General features: G+C 36.1%; 1 protein-coding gene across 1 annotated transcript in view; it reads right to left on the bottom strand.

Moving 5' to 3' along the window:
• The window catches only part of LOC135212486 (cell adhesion molecule Dscam2-like), a gene marked incomplete in the record, with an annotated part of 596,569 nt that overhangs the window by 86,563 nt on the left and 497,548 nt on the right, over positions 1-12,458 (bottom strand). Inside the window, 2 exon segments of the mRNA XM_064245964.1 lie at positions 2,198-2,387; positions 6,940-7,057. Coding sequence (XP_064102034.1) covers positions 2,198-2,387; positions 6,940-7,057 — 308 coding nt within the window.

The following is a 12,458-nucleotide window of genomic DNA, read 5'->3' as shown; positions in this document are numbered from 1 at the left end:
CTTTCCTATTCTATCAATATGTTTGATAGCGAGCTCGACTCTTGCGTTGTTATCAAAACATGTCAATCTTAATTGTCGCTCAGCCTCCGTTTCAATTGAGTAGAGTACGTCTTTTTTTTAACAGACTCATCTTGTACGCGTATGTCTTTGATCAAAGCCACGTGAAGATTGCGTCAGATTTCGAAGCTACTGGAAGCATTCGTGCCAAGTACGTTTTTTGTCATCTCAGTCCAGTTTTCGCAAGGGAAGAAGATTTCATTAGATCATAGAACCTTGAGGTATACCAAAAAGGTAAAGAGTGTTATATTTTTATTAGTTGCAACTATTAACTAATGATTGTTAGGAACAGTGGTTAACTAATAACTAATAACAGGTGGTTATGAAGGTTTGGTAAAAACTGTTGGTTACAATGTTTTGAGTGAAAACATTTACACTTTTACACATTGCGTATTTTTGTGTTTGTGATTGTTCCATTGTTTGTACACTATCATTTTCTTATTGAAGTGTGTCTTTTTATTTTATGTTTTCATTTGCATTTACAATTTAATTGACTTAGTTATTTTCATTGCTTAATCATTGCACATTTGATTAAATTTAACACTTGTGAATTAATTTGCATTTACTTAGAATTCTTTTCAAGTTTTGTTGTTGTTTAGCACTTGTGAATTAATTTCAAATTTTCAATTATTGCCTAACACTTTTGAATTTCAATTGAATTAATTTTCTTGAATTTTGTGATAAATTAATTTTGATTTAATTTTACTTAATTTGATTCAAGAATTAATTAAACTTTGCTTTGTTTTCAAGTAACAGTAATTTTCCCTGATATTGTGAATTTCAGTTATAAATTTTGAATTTGATAATAAATTTTTGTATTTAAAATTTTTATAAGTGTTTTTAATTTTAAACCAGTATATATTATTTTGATTATATTGATGATAGGTAGAAACATAGAGTGGTAATTGATTTGCTTTCCTTCAGTTTACTTGAAGTGACTTAGAACCAGGGAAGTACTTAGACTTTTTGAAATCAGGGAAATACCTAAACTTTTAAAGTTTTAAAGTTGTTGATGGAGTGATGCCCTTTGGATTAATTTAATTTACTTACAGATTACCCTCACACCTGTTTTGATGAACTTAGTCTGAATTTCTGCAATACTGGTAAGCGTTAAGGGATCACTGTTGCCTTTAGAGTATTCAGTCGCTTAAATGTGTTATGAGGTTCAGGTGTCTGGCTTTTGTGAGGTAACATTAAATGAATGGTAAAGTGTAGTAATCAGATACTTGGCACTTCGTAACAATATATATATATATATATATATATATATATAGATATATATATTTATATATATATATATATGCTTTATAATATGCTATCTGCAGTATATATATACTATGTATATATACATATGATACATACATACATACATACATACTATATATATATATATCTATATATATATATATATATATCTATATATATATATATATATATATATACACGAACTCCCAATCAAAATCGGTTTACCCTTGCTTGAGAATTTCTATGAACGTGAAAAAAAAATTCCCTTGGCCAAACTTCTTCACTGGCAACCCCCCCCCCAAAAAAAAAACAAAAAAACGAAAAGGTCACAAGGTCACAGCTGAAGGTTAATAAAAAAAAAAAAAAAAAAGGAATTGTAGGAAATTGCACCTAGATATAAAAGTGACCTCGACTTTGCTAAAAGGTTCTCTGAAGATCCATTTTAATCTATTCATTCACAATGAGAACCGAGGCAGGGCAAGTCACTATCGCCACCCCCCACCGCACAACAAAAATCTCGGCTGCGTTTCATTACTTTTTACGGCCATTTCAGCCACACTTCTTTTTCTCCCCTTTTCGAGTGAGTTTTAGGTGTGAGTCTTTGTTTAATGTGGATAATTCTCTCTCTCTCTCTCTCTCTCTCTCTCTCTCTCTCTCTCTCTCTCGCGTTTTTAAAATTAAATTGCTAGCAAAGAACTTTGAGTGTCACTATAGAATTGTGTCACTTGCAGAGCCCTATGTAGAGAGAGAGAGAGAGAGAGAGAGAGAGAGAGAGAGAGAGAGAGAGAGAGAGAGACTTGAAACTGATTGACCTCTCACGGCTAAAAAAAGAAAAAAAAAAAAGACATGACCTCATTTTCCCGCGCCCTTGGGGAGAATGACTCTGATCACTCACCCTCAGGACAGCCACGCCCTCGGTGTTGTTGGCGTAGCAGCGGTAATCTCCGGCGTCGGTGTCTTCCGTGGTCAGGAAATACAGGATGGGTCCCGACGCCCTCACCCTTGCCACGCGCCTTCCTCCCGCTACGCCCGCGCCGCCCACGAGCGACAGTGGGATGTCCACTCCGTTTTCCTGTTTGTACCAGCTGGAAAAAAAGAGAGATGGATATACATTAAATAGATAGGTAAAAATGTAAATTAAACTATTTATTATCATATATATTACATAAATTAAGAAGCAGTATTATTTTTAAGGTTGTACTGTATAGGCGAGATATAATTTACAAAGATTGTTGTTGTTGACAGATTACGTTGCCCGACTTGATAACGTCACTGGCCGTTCCTGATTTCGTTTCCGTCCACTGGACGGTGGTTCGATCCCATGAGGGGACGAAATTATCATCAACTAAAAATTCCCTTTCGGTACATATATGAAAACATATCAATTCCGAGGTAGAGCGAATTAGATATTAAAGGACATTTTGTAGCTCGAATGATTTATATGAATCACGTTGATGTGATAATTATTCATGTGTATATTATATATATATATATTATATATATATATATATATATATATATATATATATATATATATGTGTGTGTGTGTGTGTGTGTGTGTGTGTGTGTGGGTCTGGTTGTCTATATATGTATTCATACATATTTATAGATAAACATATATATATATATATATATATATATATATATATATATAATAAGTATGTGTGCGTAAACATAACATACTTTACACATACCCCAATACATTTTGAACATTAAAAAGAAACTCAGAAGTTCACTAAAATGCATATAAAAAAATTCTAATACTTTTTATTTTATAAATTTTTATTTTCTATATATATATATATATATATATATAATATATATATATATTTTTTTTTTACAAAAGTTTCCTCAAAATGCCTTGAAACATGAAACAACAAATGACAGATTCTTTTTCTTTTACAATCCTTCCAGCCAATCGTTCCAGTTTATTCCCGCTGGAATGACCTATTACGACCTAGACTAGAGGAGGTCACTTTAGGAATACGATGACCCAGCTGACAGCAGACTGGCATTTAGGATTAAATTTATTGGAGACGAGACTGATTCTTGTTTCTCTCCGAAGTCTGAAGCTGTAATAAACTGTACAAAGCGCCTCAAATAATTAATTAAGAAGGGAGACTATGCCTGCAACTGAGAGAGAGAGAGAGAGAGAGAGAGAGAGAGAGAGAGAGAGAGAGAGAGAGAGAGGAGGAGAGAGGAGAGAGGGAGAGAGATCGTTCCCAATGCTTCATGATCGTACTGATTTGCTTTGGTAAGAGAGAGAGAGAGAGAGCGACGGTGATTAAGAGAGAGAGAGAGAGAGAGAGAGAGAGAGAGAGAGAGAGAGAGAGACCTTACCTTACCTTACAGACCTTACATCTTGTTCGGGTTGCCCCAGGTCCCTCAGTGTGAGGCACCTCTAATGTCTACCAGAGAGTTGCTAGTACATCTTCCGGTATATTTTTCATCTTCCAATCTTGGATGGTCTGGGATGCAGTTTAGATATTTGTCGAGCTTATTCTTAAACACATCTACGCTCACTCCTGATATATTCCTCAGATGAGCTGGCAACGCATTGAATAGACGCTGCATTATCGATGCTGGTGAGTAGTGGATTAATGTCCTGTGTGCTTTCCTTATTTTTCCTGTTATGGTTTTGGGCATTATTAATCTACCTCTGCTTGCTCTTTCTGATATTTTTAGTTCCATGATATTTTCTGCTATTCCTTCTATCTGTTTCCATGCCTGAGAGAGAGATCGTTCCCAATGCTTCATGACCGTACCGATTTGCTTCGGTAAGAGAGAGAGAGAGAGAGAGAGAGAGAGAGAGAGAGAGAGAGAATTACTCAGAGTATACCGCTAATTACCGGAAGACAGAGAGAGCACAACGCCAAACGAATTATACCACATTCTATAAAAGAGAGAGAGAGAGAGAGAGAAACTGTGCCTACTTTCGGTTCGTCTTTCATGGCCCTCTCATTCCGCCAGAGGACGAATTTAAGGATCATCACGTTTAACTACCCGGGGAGAGGGGGTGGGGGTGGGGGCACTAAGTCGTTTGAAGGCGCCCTCAGAGGTCGCCATTGTCCCAAAAACAGAAGCAGGTCTCCTTAAGAAGAAAGATATACTATAGCTAATGTGGGGGCGGGGGGCGGGAGGGCGGCTTAAAGTGATGCAACGTTATCAATAATGTCAACAATAACAACAATAACAACAACAACAACAACAATAGTTTCAGAAATGACAATAATAACAAGTGAATTAAAATGCCGCGGCCGTAGTATTATAAAATGGAATATCTCTATTAAGTTTGAATGTCAAAGTTGTATCTTTTTTTTATTATGATGTTAAATGAACAACGAACGTAATGAATTTATGCTTATTTGATGGGTATATATATGTATATATGTGTGTGTGTATATATATGTATGTATACACATACACACACACACATATATATATGTGTCTGTGTGTGTGTGCGTGTCTAGCTATTTATCTCTACTTAAAATATAAACAGGAATCGTACATATGTCTACTTACAAAGCTAGACAAAACTGTCATCATATAATTTTTAAAAAATTCACTCAATTAACTTTACGAAAAGCAAAAAAATGTACCTAGTGGTTAACAAACCAGCACAAAACGAAGCCATTGTCATACAAGCGAAAACACTTAAAAAAAACACACAAAAGAAATCTTTTTTATTTAGCCACTTTGAAGAGTAAATCCAAGCTGTGAAAATAACAATAGTAATAATAATAAAAAGTCAAGAGGCGACGAGTGACTCGGATTAAGCGGGGGAAGATTTACCTAAGCCCTCGGCGCCATCTTTGTAATCCACCTTAACGAGACACTTTATGGTCTCTCTCTCTCTCTCTCTCTCTCTCTCTCTCTCTCTCTCTCTCTCTTTTTATTTGCTGTCTATCTGTCTGTCTGTCTGTCTGCCTGTCTGTCTGTCTGTCTCTCTCTCTCTCTCTCTCTCTCTCTCTCTCTCTCTTTGTTTATTTGCTGTTTGTCTGTCCCTCTCCCTCCCCACCTCGTTCTCTCGTTCTTCCTTCCTCCCCTCCCCCTCTCTCTCTCTCTCTCTCTCTCTCTCTCTCTCTCTCTGTATTTGCTGTCTTTCTGTCATTCTGTCCCTCTCCATTCCCCCCTCTTTCTCTCGCTCTTCCTTCTTCCCTTCTCTCTCTCTCTCTCTCTCTCTCTCTCTCTCTCTCTCTCTTCTGGGATTACCGTCTTCATCCCACTGGGATTACACGGGATGAAATGAATGATTTATTTCCATCCCAAGCCAGCGGTCGCAGTCTCTAAAATTTCTTTGAGTTGACTCGTAATTTCTTGATGTATGGAATTACCAGCTGTATGACATCATTATCCAGATCAAATTAATGTACAGGGATTTATAAACTTACTCTCAAAAGCAGGGATTAATGTATTTTTAATATCACGTAAAGTATATGTCTGATTGTTCATCTGGATTTAGTGATGTTTCTCATTGTATTCATGCACAGCTAATGTAGTTTCAAAATCACGCGAGATCTGTTTCACTCCTTATCTGGAATTGGTGATGTTTCTCATTGTCTTTACGAATAACTAATATATTTTGAAAATCACTTAGTGGTGTTTCTCACTGCATTCACGAACACCTTCATATTTCAACGTGTTTGCTTCTTTACAAGAAACATAACTACCAAACGAAAGCGTTACAATATGTAATCTTTCTTTTTATAAAAATAAAATCCAGCAAAGATGAACGTATTTTCAAATTCACGTAAATTACGTTTCATTCCTTATCTGTAATTAATGGGGTTTCTGATTGTATTAACTAATAGCTACGTATTTAAAAGTACGTCGTTTCATTCCGAAAACATAACTACCAAACGCAAGTGTTTACAAAGCGTAATGCCATTTTAAAACTCTCTAAATGAAACTGCCACCTCGTAGGCATTATTCAGTGGACATTAACTTGAAGAGTGGAAATGATTTTGAAGACATTGCTACTATAGAGGACGAAATTATATATATATATATATATATATATATATATATATATATATATATATATATATATATATATATATATATATACTAATAATAATAATAATAATAATAATAATAATAATAATAATAATAATAATAATAATAAGCCGCGTTCAAAGACAAGAGAGATGAAGACTACATAGATTTCTTACCAAAACAACAGTACATGAAAAGACTGAGCTATGGTCATCTATATCAAACATTTTTAAAAAGTGTGAACAAAACAATTAAATGAGAAATGATTTCAGTGTGATCTCAGAGCTTCAGAGAGTGAACGAAGGTCAATTATCTCTCTAGAGTAGTGTCAGTGATATTGTGATATTCACAGCTCTGGCGATAAGACTTGGTCTGGTTTCATTAATGAAAGTGATTGTACTGCGTCAAATGTCAGTAGATACTAGTTGAACTGGTTGCAATAATGATTTGTCTCCTGGCTTTATCATTACAATAATGAACGCACGTAGACACACAGTCACACACACACACACACATATCATCTGGCAGTATCCATCAAAAAAATTAATTCTTAAAGACAACAGACTCTCTTTCACCTTATCCTCTCTCTCTCTCTCTCTCTCTCTCTCTCTCTCTCTCTCTCTCTCTCTCTCGTATGCTTACGTGATCGTGGGCGTGGGATGCGCCTGCGCAGGGCAAAGGAGTGTGGCTGGTGTACCTCTCTGGACCTGAACCAAGGATTCCATCTCGGGTATCCTGGGAGCTGACTCGCTTCTAGGATCTGAAAATGAAGAAGAAAAATATTGAATAAACATCAGGATATGCTTAAGTAAACTTTGTCTTTACACTGTATAAGAATTGGATGTAATAAGTAAATAAAAGTTTTTATTTTTTTTTTATTTTTTTTAAATTAAATCTTGACCGGTTTCGACTTTTTCAGGACATCTTCGGAGGGACTGGCACATTGTGGTACGAATTTAAGTATTTTAGGGCGATGGTAGATATGAATATAGAGACGGTTAAAGGAACACACACACTCACACATACACACACACACACACACACACACACACACACACACACACATATATATATATATATATATATATATATATATATATATATATATATATATATATATACATATTCCCTTCAGTCTACTGTCCAGTCATTTTGTAAGGCAATTCTAAGGTAATTCCCCAATATGAAAATATTCCCCCGACACATAATTGAAACGTAATGAGCGTTTTGTGGCGTTACAAATGCGATGGTCAGTGGATTAATCTCTCTCTCTCTCTCTCTCTCTCTCTCTCTCTTTTTCAAGTGTTTGTCATATAAATCTTTAGTTTGTAATTATTCTATATTCGATATTTTCTTTGATTTTTTTGCTCTTCCTCTCTTCTCTCGCTCTCTCTCTCTTTTCCTTTTCCTTCTTCTCTCTCCTGTCTATCGCTCTCCCTTTTCCTTTCCCCTTTTCTCTCCCTCCCTTGTTCTATCACTCTTTTTCCCTTTTCTATATCTCTCTCTCTCTCTTTTCCCTTTTTCTATCGCTCTCTCTCTCTCTCTCTCTCCTCCTTAGTTACTCTTCACTTTCCTGGCCTTCCCATCGCTCCCTCCCTCTCTCTCTCTCTCTCTCTCTCTCTCTCTCTCTCTTCCCTTTTCCTATCTCTATCTCTGTCTATCCGCTCTTTTTTCCTTTTCCTATCTCTCTCTCTCTCTCTCTCTCTCTCTCTCTCTCTCTCTCTCTCTTCCTCCTTAGTTACTCTTCACTTCCTTGGCCTTCCCATCGCTCCCTCTAACTCTCTCTCTCTCTCTCTCTCTCTCTCTCTCACCAATCAAATCGACCCCTCGAGTCCCCAAAAGTTTTTCGGAAGTCGTTTCTCTCCCTCCCCCCTCCCCTCCCCTCTCCCCCCCCCTCGTAACAGCGACCTCAAGAAAGTAGCCGGAATTCACACGACTTGGACCCAACGGGACCTTCTTCACAAGGTCCCAAATCAGGGCGCCCTTGACACGGGGAATATGACACCGTGTGGCACCATTTCTGGTGCCACCTGGGAGATTCGGGTTCCTTATGATAGCTGGGGAGGGGGGGTGATGGGGGTGGAGGGGGAGTTTATGAATATGCTGCTTCTTCTTCTTCTTCTTCTTCTTCTTTAGCTTCTTCTTCTTCTTCTTCTTTCGTTTTTTCCTACTTCTTCCTCTCCTTATTCCTTTTTTCCTTCTTTTTCTTTATCCTTTTTCCTTCCTTCTTCTTCTTCTTTATCCTTTTTCCTTCTTCTTCTTCTTCCTCTCCTTCTTCCTTTTTCCTTCTTCTTCTTCCTCTCCTTCGTTTTTTCCTTTTCTTCTTTATCTTTTTTTCTTCTTTTTCTTCTTTTTATCCTTTTTCCTTCTTTTTCTTCCTCTCCTTCTTCCGTTTTCCCTTCTTCTTCGTCGCCTTTTTCTTCTTCGTCTTCTTCTTCTTCTTCCTCGTTTCCTTCTTATTTTTCTTTTTTTATCCTTTTTCCTTCTTCTTCTTTATCCTTTTTCCTTCTCCTTCTTCGTCTTCTTCTTATTCTTCTTCAGCCACAACCCCGCCACAACCCGACAAGGAGTGCGCCCTACGAACTCATTTTTCTTCGGCAGTTGTTGTGGGGCGGAGTTCTTCTTCTTCTTCTTCTTCTTCTTCTTCTCTTCTTCAGGAAAAGAGAGTTCCCCCCTTTTTTTTATTTGGGGGATCGTTGACCCGTTGGTCTTTTCTCATTTTGAAAAGGGCGTTTTTTTTTAATAAGAGGGACTATAAGGCAGACAAACAAGCGGTTGTTGACGTATGCACTATTCCAATATCTTGTTTACCTAAACACACATACACATATATATATATACATGTACATATATATATATATATATATATATATATATATATATATATACATAGTATATATATACTATATTTATATTCGCTCCCAGATATAAAACCATTATCGAATTCATTTTACTTACCGCCAAAGGAAATTACTATGTACCACGAGGGCCCTATCTGCCCGGCCAGAATTCGAACCTGTGCCCCGCTCTGAGGCGAGTGAATTTGATGATGTGGGGTATTGTGGTTCCATATTTGAGATTTATGTATGTATATATATATGTGCGTATGTATATGTATATGTGAATAAACTCATTTGATATTCTAGGACGAAATTTGTTTGTAAAATCATCTAACCTTTTGCAAAAATAAATCTTTTAATTTATAAGACAAACAACACAGATGTTTAATGTTCAATTTATCAAAACTTATTTATTTATGATCCCGTCATTTTCTCGTTAATGTGGAACACAGAAGAACCCACAGTAAAGAAAACAAAATGACACACGAAGCTAACCACTACGGCTTTGAAAGCTCTAAGACACATGAGACATAAAAGTGTTCTCCTTTCATTAAAATACAGGGTGTCCATAAAGTCCCAGTACCATTATAGACAATAAATACTTATAATGGTACTGGGACTTTATGGACACCCTGTACATTTGCATATTGCATATCCCTTACACACGCACACACACACACACACACACAAACACGCCACCGCAACACGCTTCCAGCTTTCCAGACCAGCCTAATAAACATCAAAGTTTAATTCCAGCCACCAATTTTCTGAGCATTTGCATGAAATGGCCCTCGACTCGAGTAGAAAGCAATATCCATATGAATATGTAATTTCAACTTGAGCAAGGAAAAAAAGAAACACACACATTCGCCTCTTTTAAGTTATACCATACTTCAGGAGAATTATGCAAGGCTATTTAGCATAAAAACACACAAACACACACACACACATACGCGCTCCAAAGTTTAATTTCAGTCTGCCTCAATTTGCATAAGCTGGAAGTAGAAGGCCACTGAAATATAACACTTGGAAGTTAGAAGAATGAAACCGACTCCATTAAAAGAAGGTCTGGGGGGTGAGTTTTAATATTTCCTCAGTTCGGAATCGTTTCCTATCCTTTCCATAAGCTTTCGAAAGTTTTTAGATTTTGAAATGAAAGTCTCTATTTCAGGGTTTTTTTTTTTTTTTTTTTCAATATCTGTGGTGTTTTGCTTTACATTTTTTGATTGAAGGTCATGTCTTAAATATTTATATTTTCAATCGTGTTTACAATTATTTATAAAAATATTTATATAAAAATTAATATTCATTAATGTTTACATTATATATTCATACGTTATATTTATAATTACATAAAAGAAGGACCATAAACTCCTTCTTCTTCTACCTTTTCAATCTCCTTCCTTCCTGGAGGGAGGGAGGGAGGGAGGGAGAGTGGGATGGAGGGGAAGGGGGAAGGGGAAGGTGCTCGAGACACCACAATCCTCCCAAAATATGACTTCTAAAATTATCGAAAAAAGACCATGAACTTCTACCTTTTCAATCTCCTTCCTTCCTTCCTTCCTTCCTTCCTTGAGGGAGGGAGGGATGGAGGGGAAGGTAGGACGGGGGGAGGGGGAGGGGGAAGGTGCCAAAGACGCCAAAATCCTTCCAAAAAATGGCATCTTCTGAGGAAGGGAGTAGGTCAGAGAAGTTTTTCAATCGTCGTTTTCGACTGAACATCTTTTTTGGGCCACCTCCTCCTCCTCCTTCCCCCTCCTTCCCTCACCCTCCAGAGACCAGACTATCCTCCCCTCCCCTTCCCCCTGCCTCTCCCCCTCCAGGAAAAAAGGCTTCAGGGCAAAACCAAGACGGGGGAGGAGAAGGACTTCGACAAGAGACTTTTAAGGAGGACGCCGAACTACTCCTCTCGGGGCTGGAGAGGAACTGACTCCTGCCTGGTCCTGGGACGCTTTTACGGATATATGTTTATGATTATTTCTTTTCGCGATAGATTCCCGCTGGAAAAATTGAATCGTGTGCATTGCTAGGTGTATGTATGTATGTATGTATAAGTACAAAAAAAATATATCTACACACACACACACACACACACACATATATATATATATATATATATATATATATATATATATATATATATATATGTATATATATATATGTATATATACATACATATATATATATATATATATATATATATATTATGTATTATATGTATATATACATGTATATATATATATATATATGTATATATATATATGTATATATATACATACATACATACATATATATATATATATATATATATATATATATATATATATATATATTATGTATTCATATGTACATATATATACATGTATATATATATATATATATATATATATATATACATATAAATATATATATTTATACACATATATATAATAAGTATTATGAGATTTAAAGATTTAAAACCATCCTAATCAAAAGTGATGCAAGCCACCATAGAGATGATTATTCTAAAAAATAATGTTTGTAGATTCCACAAACAAAAACAAACATCTGCTACCACACAAGAACCGATAACAATAAAACTGAATAAATTTTCCACACATTTTTCAGGAATGTCACTGTTTGAGTTTTCCCTCTTACTCGCATTCCTAAGATTCCCGTGGGATTCCCGGTAATCCGATTATCACGCGTAACCTTTAGTTAGGGGGAAAATTAAAAAGGTCACAGAACAGAGGAGCATAAATGTCAAGAATTACGAAGGAAAACAGAGCATTATATTTTTGCAGCCATTTTTAAAGCTTTCCCTAACGATAGCGAAAGGTTATGACTTAATATGGATAATTCTATTAATTGGAAACTGACTAAGAGTTCTGAACTTGGAATATAAAACTTTGGAACTATCTGAGGAAAACGACTAAGGGTCGGAATTGGAATATAAAACTGGAACTATCTGAGGAAACTAAAATTGAGGTCCTGGAACTGAAATATAAAACTGAGGTAATCTGAGGAAACTGACTAAGGTCTGGAACTTGGAAATATAAAACTGACTATCTGAGGAACTTATTAAGGTCTGGAACTGAAATATAAAAAACTGACTTATTGAGGAAAATGACTAAGGTTTCTGGAACTGGATATAAAAATGGACGAAATCTGGAGGAAATTGACCTTAAGGTCTGAATGGGAAATATAAAATGACTAAACTGAGGAACTGACTAAGGTCTGGAATTTGGAATTAATAAAACTGGAATAATCTGGAAGGAACTTAACTAAGGTTTAAGGAACTGGAATATAAAACTGACTATCTGAGGAACTGACTAAGGTCTG

The sequence above is a fragment of the Macrobrachium nipponense genome, chromosome 41 (assembly GCF_015104395.2).
Source record: "Macrobrachium nipponense isolate FS-2020 chromosome 41, ASM1510439v2, whole genome shotgun sequence".
NCBI lineage: Eukaryota > Metazoa > Arthropoda > Malacostraca > Decapoda > Palaemonidae > Macrobrachium > Macrobrachium nipponense.
The sequence above is the reverse complement of the archived record's forward strand: the minus strand, read 5'-3'. Positions and strand labels throughout refer to the sequence as shown.